The 20,419-nt window shown below is 53.8% G+C and overlaps 2 protein-coding genes across 7 annotated transcripts in view; both read left to right on the top strand.

The window, feature by feature from the left end:
• Positions 1–1,388: 1,388 nt before the first annotated feature.
• GPR119 (G protein-coupled receptor 119) lies at positions 1,389–2,369 on the top strand. Its single transcript, XM_032702383.1, has one exon. It carries the CDS (start codon positions 1,389–1,391, stop codon positions 2,367–2,369), a length of 981 nt encoding a protein of 326 aa, XP_032558274.1.
• Positions 2,370–6,171: 3,802 nt separating this feature from the next.
• The window catches only part of ENOX2 (ecto-NOX disulfide-thiol exchanger 2), a 32,376-nt gene continuing 18,128 nt past the window's right edge, over positions 6,172–20,419 (top strand). Inside the window, exons 1-4 of one of the 6 annotated variants that reach the window (XM_032702458.1) lie at positions 6,172–6,209; positions 17,549–17,593; positions 17,624–17,686; positions 19,558–19,692. In XM_032702458.1, coding sequence (XP_032558349.1) covers positions 19,596–19,692 — 97 coding nt within the window. In that variant the 5' untranslated portion in view covers positions 6,172–6,209; positions 17,549–17,593; positions 17,624–17,686; positions 19,558–19,595. Of the gene's footprint in view, positions 6,252–9,404; positions 9,540–17,548; positions 17,687–19,557; positions 19,693–20,419 lie in introns of those variants that run through there. The other 5 variants (XM_032702457.1, XM_032702455.1, XM_032702456.1 and 2 more) reach the window with 5 other exon arrangements.

The following is a 20,419-nucleotide window of genomic DNA, read 5'->3' as shown; positions in this document are numbered from 1 at the left end:
AGGCAGTGCCCACCATTCCTGTGTGTGCTGCACCCTCCCTCCCCACCGCAGTGCCCATGTCCTGCCTCAGCCTCTCCCCAGGTTACTGTTTGACAGAGGAAGGCTCGGACCTGCCTCGTTTCCTGGCAGCTCGGATTTTTCCGGCTCATGAGGCAGGAGAGGGCTTGTGGCACTTTGTCTAAGGGATGGAGCAGTCACTGTCACAGCCTGTGAGGGTCAACCCACCCCAGGGGGTGTAAGGGATGTGATGGGTGGGTGTTGTGGGATTCTGCAAGACAGGGATGTGGCGGCTTTGCTTCCATGGATTTCTTTGTTACAAGTTACTATTAGTGAGGTAAATACACTAGTGATTAGTAAGGCAATTGTGCATCTACAGAATTATTATTAGTATTTTTTAGTATTGTTTATATTTTTTAGCACTTATATGAATTTCATTGGAAGTATCATGGCACAGCTCATTAAACTCCCCCAGGAGTGAGGTCTGTTGATGACGGACAAAATCTCTCTTTGGATATGATCCATGTGGAGCCTGGGGCCAGCCTGGAGTTCCCAGGGGGTCTGAAGGACTGTGTAGGGGGAGCTCTTGGAGAGAGAGGGGCTCATTTTGGGCAATAGCCAGTTACTTCTGCATAAATCCATGAGTGCACAGAGGACACCAGCTCTTGGAGCAGCTGGGTTTTGGAGTCCCCTGGGCTCCCTGCCGTGCTTGCCAAGATTTCCATCTTACAGACTCCCAGCTGTGCCTGCTGGGTTCCCAGACTGGGAGATGTTTCTCCATCTGTATTTGAGCAGACATCCCTTCTCAGTGCTTTTCCTCATCATAACCAGGTCACCCTCACAGCTGCTGCTCTGGCAAGGGGTTGGTGGTATTCCTTGGTCCCTGCAGGAAGAGGCTTCCCTGGGTCTGGTGTTGACCCCCAGGAGCCCTACAGGCTGTGCCAGGCTTTGGGAACTCTCTGTGCTTGTCCCCATTCCCAGTTAACGTGTCTGAGCAGGAACTGCTCTGCTCGATGCCCTGGTCCCCGGGTGGGGGACAGCCACCGCCCCACGTGCCACCGTGGCAGCTTCCTGCCCAGGTGCTTGCTGCTCTCCCCTCTTCTCCAGGGTTGTCTGGAAACGTGGCTGGAGGGGAGGGACCTCAGTGGGCACAGCGGGTGCTGGGAGTCCAGCGGTCCCTTCCACAGGCAGGCATTGGCAGAGCTCCGCTTCCCTGAGAGACACCGCTGCTCCCTGGGCTCCCACTGCTCCCCAGGATCCCACTGCTCCCCAGAGAGTGAGGGGCTGCACCTACCACCGACCTGCACCTGCTGAGAGGCCCCAGGTGAGAGGTGCCTGAGAATCGTGTTGGGGTCGTGCCATCCCTGTGCTGTGCCATGCAGGGGACAGCCATGGGCAGCTGGGCAGTGGGAGCCATCCTCGCCCTGCTGGCCTCGCTCATCCTCGCTGCCAACGTGCTGGTGGCCGTTGTCCTCCTCTTCCTCATCCCGAAGAGCAGCAACAAGGGGCTCTGTTTTGTCCTCAATCTCGCCATTGCGGACACCAGTGTTGGCTTCACGGTCATGAGTCTGGCCATAGACGAGATTTCCCAGCCCTTTTATCCTTCCCAGAAGTTCTGCACCCTCAGAGTGGCTTTTGTGATCTTCTCTTCTGCTGCCTCCATCTTGTCCCTGATCCTGGTCGCGTGCGACAGGCACCTGGCGATCCGGAAGCCTTTCCACTATGTCCAGCTGGTGACTGGCCAAAGGATCGGGATGTGCTTGGTGGGGCTCTGGCTGGTTGCTGCCACCGTCGGCTTCCTCCCGGTCTTCGTCCCGGTCTTCCAGAGGTTCTCTGACTCTGGGAAGTGCTCCTTCTTCCATGTCTTCCACCCCGCCTACCTGCTCACCATGTTCTTCATCGGCTTCTTCCCCGCGCTCTTCCTCTTTCTCTACCTCTACTGTGACATGCTGAAGATCGCCTCGGTGCACGTGCAGCACATCCAGGAGGTGGAGCAGGCCGGGCTGGCGGGGGGCTGCCCCCCATCCCGCACTGCCAGTGACATGAAGGCCATGCGCACGGTCGCCGCGCTCATCGGGTGCTTCACCCTCTCCTGGCTGCCCTTCTGCACTGCCAGCATCGTGCTGATGTTCTGCTCCAAGTGCTTCCCCTACAAAATCATCGAGCACTTCCTCTGGCTGCTGGGGCTGGGGAACTCCCTCCTGAACCCGCTGCTCTATTCCTACTGGCAGAGGGATGTGCGGCTCCAGCTCTCCCAGCTGGCTGCAGCTGTGAAGAGGAGGGTCCTGCTCCACCTCGGCAAGGGCCGCTGTTTCCCTGGCAGAGGCCCCAAGCCTCTCCCAGCTGTGTCCTGCCCGCAGCTCCAGGACTGACTCAGTAAGGAGCATCTGTCTCCAGCTTTCCAGCTCCCCTCCTGCATTGTGACCATGAACTCAAGGCCTACCAGCTGTGAAGGAGATCCCAGAGGGGCGGGACCAATCTGGATGCTGATTCCCAGACATCCCAGACATTCCCTACCAGATTCCATCCTGCCCACTGCCCCACGACCCACAGCACAGCCAGCTCTGCACCAGCCCCAGGCACCCCAGGTTGCAGGTTTTCCCTGGAGAGCCTCCGTTGGAGCAGCCTCGTGTCTCCTGGACCAAGCCCTGCCACTCGCTCCACAGGAAAAGACCCTTCAGCCATCACTGCCCGGCTTCCCCTGCCAGACCTGTCCTCCTGCCCTCCCCTCTGCCTGCAGCACCGACTCCATGGGCAATGAGACCCCGTGCCCGCGGCAGGTGGGGGCACAGTAGGGCCTCCACCCCCTTGGCTTGGCCCCAGCAGTAAAGGCTGGGAGGGGTGTGAACATCCTCAAGCTCTCCTGGACCACAGGCACTCCCAGTCCCTTCCCAAACCCATCTCACACGGTCATCCCTGCTCTGGGCTGTGCCCACCAGAGGCAGAGGTGAGGGGGGTGGGTTCGGGCATGGGGGACACAGAGGGGCTTGGCAGCAGCTGTGTCTGTGTGGGGGCTGGACTGACTCCGGGCAGGGGGCAGTCTCAGGGGTGGGGGGCAGTCTCAGGGGTTGGGGGGCAGCCCCACGAGTGTGGCGCAGCACAGGTTGTGCTGTTGCTGTTTGCCCAGGCTACAAAGGGAGTTAATGAGTAACTGGCTGAACAGGGAGCAGGAGGACTGGCTGCCTGGGAACCAGGGAGATCCCTCCCGCAGGAGAACCTGCCATGTCCCACCCAGGATTTGGGACTGGAAGTGTTCCTGTTTTCCTGCTCATCCCGTGGGAGCACTCTGCCTGCTCTGCAGCGGTAGCCACGTGGCTGTCCCTGCCAGAGGTTATAATATTTAATTGATTCTCATAAAATAATCTCATTTAATCCACATGGAAAGAAATCTTCCCTTAAAAACTGTTTATTTGCTAAAAATGTACCCTAAGCTGAAAATGAGGGTGATCTGCATGAAGTAGCCGTTGTTTCCACCTCTGCCCTTGCACCACCGGCAGACATGAAGGCTCAGGGATGTATCCAGTTGCATCCAGAACCTGCCTTGGTCCCAAGGCTTTCCCTATCCTAGAGGAAGAGGCAGAACTAAAGGTGCCTTTAAAACAAACCAAACCAAGAGGCCCTCTGTGACAACCCCCTCCACCTGGGAAGGGCCTGGGACCGGGTACCACATAGCAGCTGCTGTTCCTGGCTGTGCCAGAGGGACTGAGCCCGAGGGAAGGCTGCCAGGCTCTGTGGGAGGATGTAGGTGGATCTAGCAGGTGGATCCAGCCTGATTCAGCTCTGGGGATCAACACATCGTCTCCCTGCAACAGGGCTTTGCTGCCTGTTCTTGGTGGCACCCGAGCTCTGTCGGCTGTTGCTTTGATCATTCTCATCCTCACTGAGCCTCTGGTACTGCCACAGTCAGTCCCTGCCTCTGTCCAATGCCTTCTCACAGCGGGTACCAGCGGGAACAGGGACACTTTGGATGTGGGCCTCTTGCTGCTTTCTAGGCTTCTCGACTGCCCAGAGTGGGGCTGGCCTGCAGCAGTGTGTGCCCTGAGGCTCCAGGTCTGGATCAACATGAGGAGCAGGAGTCCTGGCTGTGCAGGATCCCCCATCCAAGCAGGATCATGGCTCAGGCAGCCTCCTTGGGGCCATGGGCACAACACAGCGGCTTGGATGGGAGAGAGGACATCTCCAGTACCTGAAGGGAGCCTACAAGAGAGCTGGAGATGGACTTTGGACAAGGGCTTGGAGTGACAGGACAAGGGGGAATGGCTTCACACTGACAGAGGGCAGGGTTAGATGGGATATTGGGAAGGAATTCTTCCCTGTGAGAGTGGTGAGGCCCTGGCACAGGTTGCCCAGAGAAGCTGTGGCTGCCCCATCCCTGGAAGTGTTCCAGGCCAGGTTGGACAGGGCTTGGAGCAACCTGGGCTAGTGGAAGGTGTCCCTGCCCATGGCAGGGGAGTGGAACAGGATGAGCTTTAAGGCCCCTCCCAACCCAAACACTTCTGGGATTCTATGACACTGTGCATGGAGGACATGGTGCAGCTGGAAGCAGAGCTCCTCCTGCCGCAGAGCATCCCTTGCTGGGCATCTCTCCTGTCTCCTCTCCCCAAGCCGGGCTGGAGGGGCGCTCGCAGGCTGGCCTAGCTGGCGCTCCATCCATAGATATAGCTCCATATCCCTCTGGGATAGCCTGGAGCAGCAGCCGTTCCTTGTGAGGCCACGCCTGCTTCCATCCGTCGTCCCACCGCTGCTCCAGCCCGCAGCAACCGCAGAGCGCCCCGGGAACGGCTGGACCGGAGTGGGTGCTGGGAGGCCGTGGAGGGAGGAGGGATGGGGTCATCCTGTCCCGCGGGGAAAGAGGGAAGAATGGAGGGCGCTCCCCCCGCTGCTGCCTTGCGCTGAATAAACGCCTTTGTGCCGGGATGGTCTCTGCTCCGCTACCGGGGGGTCGGGGCGGCTCTGCCCGAGGCCGCGGAGCAGCAGCGGCCGCGGAGGGCGGACACAGAACCAGGGCGGGGGGGGGAGGAAGAACGAGACCAGCGGACCCGGGGAGACTTGGGGGAGCGGCTGAGAGGCCGCCTGGTGCCGGTGGGATGTTCCTGGGGGCCCGGTCCCGGTGGGACGCGGACGGTGCCAGTGGGATGGTGCCGGTGGGATGCGGCTGGTGGGATGGGGCCGGTCCCAGTGGGATGGAGTTGGTCCCGGTGGGACGGTCCCGGTGGAGTGGGGCCGGTGGGATGGGGTTGATCCTGGTGGGACGGTCCCGGTGGGGTGGGGCCGGTGGGATGGGGTTGATCCTGGTGGGACGGTCCCGGTGGGGTGGGGCCGGTGGGATGGGGTTGGTCCCGGTGGGACGGTCCCGGTGGGACGCGGCCGCTGCCGGTGGGATGGGGCCCTGTGCTGAATATGCGGAAGAACTTCACCGTGCCGGGTGACCGCGCACTGGAACAGATTGCCCACAGAGGGTGTGGAGTCTCCCTCACTGGGGATATTCCAGAACCCTCTGGACGCAATCCCCTGCCACGTACTCTGGGACGACCCTACTTGAGCAAAGGAGGTTGGACCAGGCGACCCACTGTGATCCCTTCCAACCTGACGCACTCTGGGATTCTGTGGTGCCGGTGGGATGCGGCTGGTGGGATGGGGCCGGTCCCAGAGGGATGGGGTCGGTGCCAGTGTAATGGTTCCGGTGGGATAGGGCTGGTGCCGATGGGCTGTTCGCAGGGGGCCGATCCCAGTGGGACGGTCCTGGTGGGATGTTCCGCGTGGGATATTTCTGGGGGGTCGGTCCCAGTGGGATGTTCCCGATGGGCTGTTCCCAGGGGGAACGTCCCGGTGGGTTGTTCCCGCGGGGCCGGTCCCGGTGGGATGTTCCGGGGCGGCCGGTCCCGGTGGGCTAAGGCCAGTCCCAGTGGGCTGTTCCCGGTGGGTTATTCCCGGTGGGATGTTCCACGGGGGCCGGTCCCAATGGGATGTGGCCGGTCGCGGTGGGCTGTTCCCGGTGGGCTGTTCCCGGTGGGCTGTTCTCGGGGCGCCGCTCCCGGTCCCGCCCCGCGCGCTCCCGGTCCCACCCCGCGCGCTCCCGCCCCTCCGGACGCCACCACCGCCCCGGCGCGGTGCGCGCGCAGCGCCCGGCCCCGCCCCCTGGCCCGGCGGCAGCCAATGGGGGGGCGCGGCGGGGGCGCGCGGGGCCGTGGGCGGGGCCGCGGCGGCGGGCGGTGAGTGCGGGACCGAGCGGGACCGAGCGGCCGGGCCGGGCGGTGAGTGCGGGCGGCGGGGCCGCACTGGAGCAGCGGGGTCGCGCCGGGATCGCGCCGGCCTCCCCGTGTGCTGGAAACCCGGCGGGAGCGGCCGAGCGGCAACTCGGGCCGGGCCGCAGCGCCGCGGCCCACGGCTGGGCCCGAAGCGCTCCCCGGGTGTGCGGGGGGGCCACCCCGCCCTCTGTGGGCCCCGCAGCGGGGCTCGCTGGGCAGCACCGGCCTCCTTCGGGACAGCTCCGGCCGGGCCGCACCGGCGGGAGGGGGAGATGGTTTATGGGGGGGTCTGAACAACCTCGTGGGAGCCGTCGGGGCATCGGGAGTCCTGCTGGGGACGCCCTCAGAGCTCCCCCAGTCTGGGTGGCGGGGAGGCTTGTTTGGAAAGGTTTATTCCACGTGGGAAGTCTTGTTTGGGTTCAGCGGTGGTTAAAGTCACGTCAAAAAGGGTGGGTAGTGTCCAGGGAGGGAACGGAGCTGGGGAAGGGGCTGGAGCAGCAGGAGCAGCTGAGGGAGCTGGGGGGGCTCAGCCTGGAGAAAAGGAGGCTCAGGGGGGACGTTCTGGCTCTGCAACCCCCTGACAGGAGGGGGGAGCCAGGGGAGGGTCAGGTTCTTGTGCCATGTGTTTCCTCAAGATGAGAGAAAAAGGCCTCAAGTTGCGCCAGGGCAGGTTCATATTAGGTATTAGAAGTAATTATTTCACTGTCGGAGTGGTCAGGCCTTGGAATGAGTTGTCCAGGGGGGCGGTGGAGTCACCATCTCTGGGAGTGTTCAGGAGGTGTCTGGATGTGGCACTTGGGGATGTGGTTTAGCGGTGATTGTTTTGGTGCTGGGGTGATGGTGGGACTGGATGATCTCGAAGGTCTCTTCCAACCTTGGCGATCCCGTGAAAGTGGCACAAGGTAGGGAGAAATTAGTTGCATTTAAGGAAGTTGTTGTGATGCCCCAAGAGCAGGTGGTTTGCAAAAGGCAGGGGGTGAAGGTGGCAGCAGCCTCACACCAGGGAGTACCTGGCTGTGCTCTCTCTTTCCTAAGCTTCCGAGGCTCAGCTGTGCCCACACGTGTAGCTGGGCTGTGCTGGATCCGTGGTGCTGCAGCAGACGGTCCGTGGGCAGCACGGTGAGGTTTGGGGACACTCATGCCAGTACCCACAGCTGCCGTGGGCTGCAGCTCTCCCACAACCCTGCTCCATAAAGATCCCTTGACTGTAACTCATCTATACGTGTATTTGGTTCCTTAAGCGTTTATGTCAAGCTTCTTTATGTTTGTGTGCTTCTTACTGTCTTAGTTTCCTCATATTTTGGTCCTGTGTGTGAGGTCTGGCTGTTTCCAGCAATGTATATCCAGGTCATGCTGCATACAGATGTTTTTCTTCTTTAGTGCCACGTGTTCGTTACACAGACGTTAATCCTTGGGTAAGCTCCTCATTAGTCCACACAATTCCTGCCTCCCCTGTAGCAACAATAATTAGCCATTGCATATTTCCATATTTTCCTGCAGAATATTGCAGCAGAGCTGTGAGATGGTGGGGAAAGTACTGGGGCAACCTGGGATGGGAGTTTGTCCCTCCGACTCATGTTCCTTCTCACTCCAACCTTACTCTTCCCTGCACTGGGAGCCGAGGGGTCGGTTTCTCTTGTTTCTTCGAGGTTTATTTGAGGGATTTTGTGCCACGTAATTAAAAGGCCCCTGGAGCTGAGCTGTTGAAAGCTGTGTGGGAGCCGGGGTAAGGTCAGGTTTCTGCACTGAAGGTCATGTTTTTGGTGTGGGTGACTTGAGCTCGTAGCAGGGACGAGGTTCAATCTCCGAGTCATTGCAAAGATCAGGTGTTGCTAGCGAGGTATTCCCTGCACCTTCCAAAGATGGCGTGAGATTTCTCCCCTAATCCCCAATTTTTCTGCTGACATTATTCCAGATCCATCACGTCTCTGTCCTGTCCAGCTGCTCCGCTCTCAGCCAGCGGCTCCTCGTGCTGGTACTGCCCCTCTGTGAGCTCCTCTCGCCCCTCAGTCCAGATTTTTGCACTGGCATTTTCTGATGATCCCGATTGCTGGCTCTGCTGGAGTTTTCTTTGTGTCTTCCCTCTCTTTTTCCCCCTCTTTTTTTTTCTTCTTCCTCGTTTTTTTTCTTCCCCAATAGTGCAGTTAGTCCTTTGCCCAACAGTTTTCTTCTCCTAACCTCTCAAAAAGATAGTTCTGAAAATATGAGCTGTTGAGCCTTGTTCTGAGGTGGCAGGTGTTGGTTATTGCTCTCCAGGGGTGCTGAGAGTGGGCAGGGATGGGATGGACAAGCTGCCTGTCCCCTCTGAGCCTGGAACGTCCTGCTCTTCTGCACCTCATGGAACACAAGCTGCTCACCCCCTGAAAAATCCCAATATTAGAAATCCTAGACATGTGTGCAGAGGGAAGGTGGTTTGGCAGAGCCATCCTGAAAACATTCCATGGGATATTTAATAATGTTGGGTGATGGGGATGGTGGAGGTCCCACTGTTGGGGAGCACCAAGGGCTGTGCTGGTGACACACATGTGTGCACACACACACTGGTGAGGAATTTTTTCCTTTGTTTGGGGTTACAGTGCTGAGTAAACAGCACAGCTCAGGCAGGACTTGATCAAATCTCCCTGGTTTTGCTGTGGACGTGTTTTTGTGAAAACCCTGCAGCTTGGTGTCACTGACTGGTGTCACTGACCACGGCATTCTCAGGGGCAAAGGAGAAAGGGGCCTTTTTTTCTTTTCCTTTAATAGTTTTCTGCTAGAATAATTAGCTTGTCTGAAGTTAATATATTTCTTCTAAACACAAGCTTCCAGAACCGAGGAAAGCGAGCAGTGTGCCTCTTACTGTCAAGGATTACCAGGAATTAATCTTTCAGTGCAAAGGCCACTAATCTCGGGCATGCAAACAGGGTTTATTTAGCTGCGTGCCAGCGCTTAGAACAGTGATGTATGAAATCCCTGGCAAATTCAGATGCTCTCGCTGCTAATCGCCTGCCCACCTGCTCATCCAGCTCCGTCCCCTGCATCCCGGAATCTGCCTATGGGTGTCAGTCACTGGAGATGGATGGTGACACGTGGAGCTGCTGGTTGCCAGCCTGGGCTCTCCTGTGCTGCCCGGCCCGCCCTGGGGTAGCTTTGCTGTCAGTAAGTCCCAGCTTTCCCGTTTTGCTGGGAGCTGCCCGGGAGCTCAGCCTGGCACTCGGATTTTTAAGCAAATAACCAAGCTGGGAACAGTGGGAGAACTGGCTGGACTACTGACATATGATGAGCATCTTGCCATGTTCCTGGTGCAGTACACAGGTAACAGCTGGGGGGTTGTGGGATTCTCCGAATGTGCTGCCGTGTCGGATTTTCTGGAGTTGCCAGAAGTAACTGTCGGAGTTCTGCTGCTCTCATCAGTGTGCCTGGCCAGCCCCTGGGTCAGATTGGTGATTGTGAAGCTCTAACAATGCTGTCTAATCCAGGAGTGCAATAGAGAAACATGCACGAGCCCAACGGTAGTTTTGGAATGTGGGAACCAGTCTCTGAAAGGAAACGGTTGGGGTTAAAATGTAACTTCAAAGCCTTGGTGTGTCTCTCCCTTCCCTGCTGGTCTCTTCTCTCTGTGTTCTGATTGATTGCTGCAGGTGTACTTTGGTGTTGTCTGCTAAAGTGCATTTCTCGAGGACTTAAAACTAGCATGTGTAATCAGGTGGCACAGTGTATCCCAGAATCCAGTTTATTCCTGAAAGCACAGGGACCCTGCTAAGGCTGAGCACTGCTTATTTCATATGTTTGCCAATGTTGGCAAAAGGTAAATCCATATTTATAGTAAAGCCTGTGTCAGCCCATTTCTGGAGTTCCCCTAATGCTGGGTAAGAGACGTCTGGTAAGTGTTCAGAGGAGTCTGGGGGACCCCAAAATGTCACAATTTGGTGTGACCCCAAATTGTCACACCCCCAAATGTGAGGGGTTTGGGTGGACCTGGGGCACCCTAGAAAGTGAGTTGAGGAGGTCAGAGGAACCTGGGGTGCCCAAAATGGAACCCAAAGGAGTTCAGAGGTTTTCATGGCATCCCAAAAGTGACCTGAGGAGGTTGGAGGACTCCAGGGGACCTGAGGGGTTCAGAGGAGCCCAGGGTACCCTAAAATGTCACCTGAGGGGTTCAGCAGAACCTGGGGCACCCCAAAACATGACCCAAAGTAGTTAATAAGGTTCCAGGACACCCCAAAATATGACCATACAAGCACCAGCCTGCATGGACTTTTTAAGTGTTATCACTGAAATGCTTTTAGGTGTGTGACAGTGTCAGAGTACCTGTTAACAGTTTTAATTTGAGTTTTGGGGCAGAGGTTTTATGTTCCTGCTGCTTATTAACTAGCTGGATGTCAGGAAAATGATTCCAGTGCCTGACCAGGGTGAGGCTGCTGCTGGAGTGTGTGGTTCCAGAGCAGTGCCAGGCTTGTGGCAGAGCTGCTGTCGCCACTTAACTGAATGTTCCTGAACCCAGCAGGGGAGATTTTGCCCAAATCCTGAGGTGGCAGCCCCAGTGGTTGCTGTGTTCCTGTGCAGGCACAGTAGGTCTGCGTGGGAGCAGCACAGTCCCATGTTTCCATTGAGATTTCCAGTGTGTTTGGCTCTTGATAATGGGAGTGATCTTAAACCAGGCTTTTCAGTTCACCTCAGGGATTGTTTTGGGTTTCTTCTTCCCCTGGTAATTAAGGCAAATAGCTAAGCTCTGTTTGCAGGGTTGGAAAACCAAGTCCTGTCCCAGGTCTGGCATGGGACCCAGTGAAGATGGATACTTCCCTTGATTTATGCCTGGAACATTGAGATCTTCCCTGTCTCTCCAGCCCCTTTCTGAGTGTGTGCTGTGAAAGCTGCAGCCATATATAGCCCCAGCATGGACCTGGATTGATCCCAATGGAATGGGGGGCCGTGCATTGTTAATGCTGTTTAGGCCAGCAGGAAGCTGCAGCCTCTCTTCCCATAAAACACACCTCAGCACCTACTTCCAGAGAAGGAAGACCACCCACAGCAACCTGCTGTGCTGCGGGAGAGGCCTTGCTCAGAGTCACCTTCTGCTCATCTTTAAGCATCTCTCCTTTTTTTTTTTTTCCTCCCTGATCCATTTTTTCTAGCGAGGAATCTTCTAGCCCAAGTTTTTTATTTTTAAAGGTTTAGTCACTGCATTATGGCAGTGCCTGATGGCTCACTCCTGAAAACTGACTCTTCTGAAAATCCCTGGAGAAACGTAAGGGAAGTGCTTGGAGGTGAAGGGCACACTGGCACCTGTGCCACGTGTGGCTCTGGAAATGCTGACACTGGTCTGACACTTGCTGGAAAACCAGATTTTCTCCTTGCCCCTTACCTTCTGCGTAGCATTTCCCTGCAAATACAGAATTCTGCTGATTTTGGCCTTTCCAGGCTGGCTTGCTACAGGAAAACTGAGCAAACCCCCGTGGCTTGCTCCAGTGCTGGTCCCTTCCCTCCTGAGCAGAGCAACTTGGAATGGCCAAGGACACTTTGTTCTGGTTGCACAAAAGACAGAGAGGTGCTTCTGTTTGTGCCTCACGCTTGCAGTGGCTGAGCCTGTCAGCTTTTACTCTGCTCTGTGCCCAGGAGAGAGGATTTTCTGCAGCTTCAACTTTCTTCTGAGCACATTCTCTGTATCCAGCATTTGGAGCTCTGATTCTTGGCTGAGATGACAGGGGAGAGGTAGTCAGACCTGAAGGTGCCTGCTGTGTGTGGCATTTATCACATGTAGGATGGAAAATCTGACGTAATGAAGGGTTTCTTACTTCAAAGAGTGTTGGGAATCTTCTCTCTGGCTTGGTTTAACTCTCGGAGCAAACTCTGTGCTGCAAGGGAGTGCCAAGCATGGTCCCTGCTGGAAGTAGGTCTTGGGATCCCAGAAGTCCTTGTTGGAGGAGCTACCAGGATCTCTTTGAGTGGGACCAAGAGTGGCTGCATTCTCTCCAGTGCTGTTTCTAGACAGCACTACCCACAAAATATATTCACTGTAAAGGAGCTGCTCAGTTTCCAGCCTGTGCCTGCAAAGGAAAATACGCTGTGGTTCCTGATCTCATCAGCTTCCATTTTCTGTGACTTCTCAGTATTTGGCTTGTGGAATTCTAGCTGGAGGCTGTATTAGGACAGTAGTGGGCTTGTCTTCCAGTGCCCTGGTACCATGTGAAGTTGTAAACGTAGAGCTTTAAAGTCCTGTTTAAACCCCAGAAAGTCCTGTTTCCACTTTTGGAAGAGTGTTAGGCACTTTGGAACAGGGTATTGAAGAAGCAAGGCAGCTTTAAACCAGTTCTTGTGTGGAGAAATAATTGACTTGGAAGGAAAAAAACCACATGTAAGTGGGAATGAAGTTTCACAGCAAGTGCAAACATGGTGCAAATGTTCCTCCTTTCCTCGTGCAGTGTGGTTTTTGGACACCTTGAGCTTCATTTGAAGCAGTCACATTTTCTCTCTTTAAGTCTTGTGTCTTAATGCAGAGAATCACAGGAAGGAATTGTTGGCCTGTGAGATGTCAGTTGGATAAAAGGCTCTAGGGAAACCAGTTCTGGAAATCTGGGAGCAATATAATAATTTTTGGTCTTGTTCGTACTCTTGTGCCCTCACTGGGCTGGTGTGGCTGGTTTTGGATTGCTCTGGGAGACACAACTGAGGTTCAAAACAAGCCCAAATCCTCCCGTGGGAGCACATGAGGGGTTTGACTCTGACCTCCTTGCTTCTCTTGCTGTGGGCTCTCCATGAGGATGAACCAAGCTGTGACTGAGGAGACTGAGCCTGGGTCTGGTGCCTTGGTCCCACTGTGCAGTCACCTCTGAGCATTAACCTGACCCCCCAAATTTGTACCAGCACAAAAAATGTTGCTGCATTCACGTCTGGGGATCATGTGCTGCCTCTGTGAGCGAACATATCCGATTGTGTCTGATGGAGAGCCCATAAATTACAGATTTTTTGGAAGAGGGATGTTCATGAAGTGGCTGGAGCAAACCTTTGGTCTGTTCTCCCAGGAGTGTCTTGGGCTGTCTTTGTGATGCTTTGGCTGGTTGTGCTCACATCTCTCAGTTGTCTCAGTGGTGCCCAGTGGAAGGTCAAAGGGCACATCAAAATTCAGGAAAACTTGCGGGGCCTGTTTTGGAGGGGGCTGTTTTGGAGGGGGCTGTTTTGGAGGGGGCTGTTTTGGAGGGGGCTGTTTTGGAGGGGCCTGTTTTAGAGGGGGCTGTTTTGGAGGGGGCTGTTTTGGAGGGGGCTGTTTTGGAGGGGGCTGTTTTGGAGGGGGCTGTTTTGGAGGGGGCTGTTTTGGAGGGGGCTGTTTTGGAGGGGGCTGTTTTGGAGGGGGCTGTTTTGGAGGGGGCTGTTTTGGAGGGGGCTGTTTTGGAGGGGGCTGTTTTGGAGGGGGCTGTTTTGGAGGGGGCTGTTTTGGAGGGGGCTGTTTGGGAGGGGGCTGTTTGGGAGGGGGCTGTTTGGGAGGGGGCTGTTTGGGAGGGGGCTGTTTTGGAGGGGGCTGTTTGGGAGGGGGCTGTTTGGGAGGGGGCTGTTTTGGAGGGGGCTGTTTTGGAGGTGTGTTCTGAGCGGTGCTGTTGGTTCTGGGGCACACACTGAGCTCCCATGCCAGCCCTGCAACCTCATCTGGCTGCAGGGCAGGTCTGACAAGTTCTGGGGCGCTGGGGAAGCTGGAGGTGAGGATCAGCTGAGGGGCTGATTTGGGATCTCCTTACTCAGTCTCTTCCTAGTGACATACAATGCCTGGAGGAACTGTGCTGCAGGCTTAGCCTGCTACTGCTCATCACCCCAAATTGAGCACGACTCTGGGAGCTTTGGGACAGGTCTGTCCAGTCACAAAGCCAGCAGTGGTGTTCCTTTGGGACAGGTCTGTCCAGTCACAAAGCCAGCAGTGGTGTTCCTTTGGGACAGGTCTGTCCAGTCACAAAGCCAGCAGTGGTGTTCTCCTGCCTCTTCAAGAGTGTTTTACTCGCAGTTGCACCAGCCTCCCCTTCCCCTTTGCTCCTCACCAGCTGCTTAAACAAGTTGTGACTAGGCTGATCTTTTGGTGCAGGAGATAACCCGGAGGAGAATTCCTCAGGAATGCTTTTGATTACTGGCTGCCTTCCTGGGCTTTTCAGGGGGCTTGATGAATTCTGGGAATGTCCCTTTCTTTTATTTTTAAATTGTTCTTCTGGTTCCTGCCTTTGAGGCTGAGTGTTTACAGGTAGAAATGACTTAAGAGGAGAAACAAGTACTTATTAATTACTGCTCAGTTCTCCATCACCGTGGTCTCCTCTCTTCATTTTAATGATCTCCTCTTGTGAATCCATATGCTGAAGGCAGGAGATGTGCTGGCTCACAGCATGGGGAGGGAGTGGGCAGTCAGAGCTGCTGCTGAAGACTCACGAGCATTTGTAGGACTGCTTCTGCTTCTTCCTGTATGTCAGGTTGGAATTGGAGCCTTCTGTGAGCAGTTGGGACGCACTAATCCAGCATTAACCAGCAGCATTGGGACACACATTATCCATTTCCCAGGAGCTGCATTAATTTCTGCCCTGGGCTTGAGCTGAGTCTGATCATGGAAGGTCTCTGGGGCTGGCAGGGGTGCATGGGGCGTGTGGGCCTCCTGCTCTGGCATGAGCTGGGCACTCAGTCTGGGCACTTTCTTAGGCTTGACTCATGCCCTAACTGGCAGGGTGAGTGCTGGCTGTGCAGCGTGAGAGCTTCCTCAGTGTTTGTCCTGTTCCAAAGGAATCTGCTTGGTTTTTTTTCCCAAAAAACAACAATAAAAATCCTTTTGCCAAGAACAAAAGGAGTTTTTCACTCCTTGTTACCTGCTGGAGCCAGCTGCCTCCCTCCCAGCACAGCCATTGGAGCCTGTGCAGCATCCAAGTGCTCCTCCTGCACCACAGGGCGTAATCAAGCATCCCAGCTCAAACTGGGGATGGAAATCATAGGGATAAGTGGCTGCCTGTGCTTCCCACTGGGTTGGGAAGCAGTGGGTGAGCAGTGTCCATTGGCATTCAGGTGCTGGTCAGTGCCAGGTGTCTCCTGTCAGAGCAGGGTGTCTGTCCATCCTGGTGACACCAGTGTCCAGCTGTATCACTGCTTGTCCACATCGTTCCCTGCTCCCAAATGTGGGAAAACTCTTGTTCAAGTTTAATGTTACCTTTTCCATCACCTGGACAATAATGGAGGCAAACCTTACAATTACTCCTTTTCCTTTCTCCTCATGTCTTCCCTGCGTACGGCCTCTCTATTTTTAACCTGGGGCCTCCAGATTTGTTTTCCTGAGCCCTCATGACCTCTGTGATATTTCGGCTTTGGAATATTTAAGACACAGCATTGTGGGCGTCCTGCACAGCCGGGCGTGACTATTGTTGTTGCCAGCTGAATGGTCGTTATTTTTTTGGCCGCTTCTGGCGTTCTCACTTTTCAGTGGCTCGGAAGAGGAGCCCTCCAGGCTCCCTGTGTCCACTTGGCTATTTACAGCCGCACCCAGCAGCCACGTTTATTAAGTTCTTGGAAGTGGAATCCTCTGGAATGGAAATCACAACACTGCAGAGTGTCTGGAGGAAGGTTTGGTACAAATGCCTCGGCCCAGCGGTGCGTTGGGACGGGATAATTGTCATCTTTGGTGCTCTGGTAGTTCTGCTGATTCCCCTTGGAATTGTGGTTATTTTTCTTGCTTTATGTGGGTCTAGATTTGTTAGGGTTTTTGTATTTTTTTCTTTTTTTTTTTTCATTGTCTGTTCAGAGTGAGTTTGCTGAGAAGAAAGTAAATCAAACTGAATATTTTAATGCTCCTTCGGTCTTGCATCCCTGCAAATGCTGATTGTGACAGAAGGTGGAGTGAGGAACTGGGTGCTCAGTTCAGAGCACTGGACCCCTCTCTTGAGCCTGGAGAAAAGGAGGCTCAGGGGTGACCTCACTCTCTACATCTCCCTGACAGGAGGGTGGAGCCAGGTGGGGATCAGGCTCTGCTCCCAGGGAACAAGGGACAAGAGGAAACAGCCTGAAGCTGTGCTAGAGGAGGTATAGATTGGATATTAGGGAAAATTTCTTTACAGAAAGACTTGTCAAGCCCTGGCACAGGCTGCCCAGGACAGTGGTGGAGTCACCATCCCTGGAAGTGTTCAGAAAACATGTGGATGTGGCACTTGAGGACATGGTTTGGTGCTGAACATGGTGGTGGTGCTGGTTGACGGTTGGACTTGGTGATCTTGAAGATCTTTTCCAACCATAGCAATTCTGTGATTCTCAAACTCACTGTGATTAACTGCACACTGGAAGCTTTAAGTTTGGAGACTCCATTAATTTGGAATTGTTTACAAAGCCCTTGTGTCTTGTTACCTATAGTTTAAGAAACAGAGCATTTTAGAGAGGTGTGAATGTGTTCTGCTGGCACATAAATGCCATTAATTGTCCATCACCTGCAGTCTGCCCACCACAGATCTGTGGGTGGATCATCCAGTAGCTGCTTCAGACTCACTCTGAAGTGGGTGTAATTCCTTGCATTAGGGAATACACTGGAAGCTGCAAACCAATTTTTCTTCAGTCCTCTTTAGTTCAATTCTGCATAATTTGCTTAGATCTTTACCTTCAATTTACTTAATTTATAAGACTCGATCTGCATTTATTCTTGAGTAAACATTACTGTTGTTAGATCTTCTTTATCAATAGCAAAGCCTGAGCAGCAGGACTCAAGGCCCTCTGTCTTTGAGCACTGAGGTCCTTAAAAAATGAGCATAGGAGGAGTGTGGTCCTGTGGGCTGGGTCTGGAGCTTCCCTTTTCAGGGATGTGCATCCTAGAACCCCTTCCATAACCGTGAAGGGGAGCAGCTGCCTGCTGGACTCCTTGAATAAAAATTCCAGTAGCACTTTCTGGTTTTGAAGATCTTCTAAGTCATGCCTTGTTTTTTGGTAGTAAATAAGTTCAAGTGAATTCACGACTGGTGACACTTAAATAACTATTAAAAATTTATTTCTGTACTGGAAGAAATAGGAAAAAATCCTGTCCTCTTGAGTTTCCAGGCATGAAAAGCTGCTTAATAGAGGGGAGATGCACCCCTGGCTTACACTGCCAGGCAGTTTGATTTGTGTGGGTGTTGGGATTGATGTTAGTGAGTAATATTTTATGGTGGTATCATTCATATCAAGTGTGGCTGGGCCCTGTAAGCAGGAGGCACAATTCCCCCAGGGCCTGGGGTGCTGCTTGTACCAGGAACTGGGCGTTTCTCTCATTCCTGTGATTCTGAAGCATCACAAACCAGTCTAAAGAAAGTCTCTGAGTGTGTTTGTTTGTTTGTTTGTTTGTTTTCTTTTAGGCTTAAACCAGCTGCCCTTTGATCCTGCCAGCCCCACCGAGTCCCTGCAGCTGGGCAGCGCCGCTGGCCCCCGGGTGTCGGAGAGCCCGGCCGAGGATGGAAGTGATCCGGGAAAGAGGAAGAGAGCAATTCCTCCAGGTGGGCTGAGGGGCAGCTCCACTGCTGGCAGCAGGGAAGGGATCCACGTAGCATAGCCTAAATCCAGCTACTGTGCTGGGTGTTGGTGTGGAAGGTGGACAGGCAGAGCTGTGCTCTGCTCTGGTGTGCCCAGAGCCATGCTTGGATTGTGGGATCTCTGCAAGGAGAACATAGAGACAGAACGAGGGGGAATGGCTTCACAGGGTTAGGTGGGATATTGGGAAGAAATTCTTACCTGTGAGGGTGGTGAGGCCTTGGCACAGGTTGCCCAGAGAAGCTGTGACTGCCCCATCCCTGGAAGTGTCCAAGGCCAGGTTGGAGCAATCTGGTCTAGTGGAAGGTGTCCCTGCCCATGGCAGGGGGGTGGAATGGGATGGTCTTTAAGGTCCTTCCCACCCAAACCATTCTAGCATTCTCTATAGCTGTCCCAATAGTTTTATTTTTCTAATTGAATAGTATCTCAAAATTAAAATCATGACCATAATTAGAAGCATGATAAGGCAGATGAACCCAAATGACTGGAGACATTCATATTTAAGAAAATGTCATGAAAGCAAACTGTTAGATGAATCATAGGATGTTTTAATATCAGATCAAGGAGTCTTACAAAAATATTTCTTCAATGCCATCTTACAATTTCTCACAAAGAAAATTTCTTCCTTGCCATCTTCAGGATTTCTCTGAGTGACTGGGGAAAAACCCCCACACAGAATAACATCTTTGCAGATTATATTGTGCTTGAACACTGTAATCCCACCAATGTGACTTGGGGAATGTGGCACCTGCTCGTGCCATGGAGGTGAGGTGTTACAGTGTGTACAGCACAGTCTCTCTGTACTCCCTCTATAATCCCTCCCTTAGTAACTTTTCCATAGGGAGGTGCCAGGTGCAGAGGGATGAGGCTGGACCTGAGGAAGGTGATGTGCAAAGGCCACGGCTGCAGAAACAGGGTGAAATGTAATTGGGTAGAGAACAGGTCCAACTCTGTTTCCCTGGAGAGAAAAATCATTTGAAGGAAATTTGAAGGAAAATCTGGGTCTTTACAGTTTACAGCAGTTTAAGGATGGTTTTGAGGTGCTGAGAGAGCACAGGAGAGCTCCACTGGGAGCGTGGAGCTGAACCTCTTGTCCTTCTCATGTCTCCTTCTCCCTCCCCATCCTTCCTCTTCCCATCTATGTTTGAACAAATTCAGGCATTTCTGCATTTGGGCCCCTCTCACTAAAACCTGCACAGACAAAAAGAACAAGTGTCTGTCAGGTGGGAGCCAGGGAAAGGTGTGTCTGACCCAGCCAAATCACTGAAGAGAATTTGAATGCTTAGTCAAGCCCTGTGTTTGTGTAGTGTCAGTGGCTCCACCTGGATTACCTGGTAGTTCTGCTCTGCTGGTCCTGCTGCTGACAACAGCACGTTGTTCTTTGCTTCCTTTTCCCTTTGAGTGTGGAAGAGAAGTGACTTCCAGTGGCAATGGGAGGATTCTGCTGGGACAGCCTGGCCAGCTCTGTTCAGTTGAGTGCAGTTTCACAGTTTATACCTGCTGGATGTGTGTCCTTTGTTCATAAATCTCTTGGGAGGAATCAGTGTCCCATTACCTTTCCATCACTGTTTCATCAAGGCCCCTTAGAGCTGTTAATTGCAGTGGATAAACCATAACTGAGGTGCTTTGAGGTGTTTTCCTAGACTTGACTGCTGTAAATGTTGGCTGCTCCAGAGGGACAGCACCGGTTGGTTTTTTCCCATCTGGTTCTTCCCCGAGCGTTAGGCTCAGCTGTGGTTTTGGGTGCTGACACTGCAGAGCCTCACTGGGCAGCTTGTGCCCTGCAGCAGAGCTGGGAGCTGCTCTAAGCTCTTAATCACTTTTATTTTCCTCTCAGCAGATGGTGGCAGAAATCTGAGCCTGGACTCCATTCCGATGGGATTGCCAATGTCCGACCCGACCGCCTGGGCCACCGCCATGAACAACCTGGGGATGGCTCCCATGGGCATGACAGGACAGCCCCTCCTGCCTGGTGAGCTGAGCCAGGCCCTGCCCACCTTTCCTTTTGGACAGGTCTTTGGAAATAACCTGTTTCAGTGCAGTTGGGTAAACACCCACCACGCACACAACCACGTGGACAAGCTGTGCTTGAAATACATTAAATCTGCAAGTGATTTATTTAGAGACCTGGTTTGAGAGGATACATATTTTTAAATGCAAATAGTTATTCTGGGGTGCCTCTAGATATTCTGCAGTGGATGAGGAGGAAGAGGATGCCATGCAGAGCTCAGGAAACCAGTGATACCCAGGAACACGTTGCTCTAAGCTGAACTGGAATGGCTTGAAAGGAAGGGTGGGAGGGAGATGAAGAGAAAAGCAACAGGGCAGCAAATTGGATATGGCAGAAATTAATGAAGGATTCTGTTCCAGGAATGACCACCTTGTCTGGAATATCCATGCATGGGTCAGTCATCCTGTCCAGGGTGAAAGAGCTCCTGTAAGAACAGAGCTGGGCTGTACCTGGTTTCCCAGCAGTGCAGGATTTTGGACATCAAAGTCCTGAACTGACCTGACCATTCCAATGCTTTGCTGCACTAAGGAGGATGCTCTCTCCTGCCTGAACACTTGCCTGCTCACCTGGAGAGGGAATGTCTGTGTTGGCAGCACTCTGCAATTCCATTTCTGCTCTTTTGGCACAGAGCAGGTTGTTTTAACAGCATCATTTAACTTGCCCTAAGTTTTGCCTGCAGTCTGTGCTC

Source organism: Chiroxiphia lanceolata, chromosome 14 (assembly GCF_009829145.1).
Source record: "Chiroxiphia lanceolata isolate bChiLan1 chromosome 14, bChiLan1.pri, whole genome shotgun sequence".
NCBI lineage: Eukaryota > Metazoa > Chordata > Aves > Passeriformes > Pipridae > Chiroxiphia > Chiroxiphia lanceolata.
The sequence above is the reverse complement of the archived record's forward strand: the minus strand, read 5'-3'. Positions and strand labels throughout refer to the sequence as shown.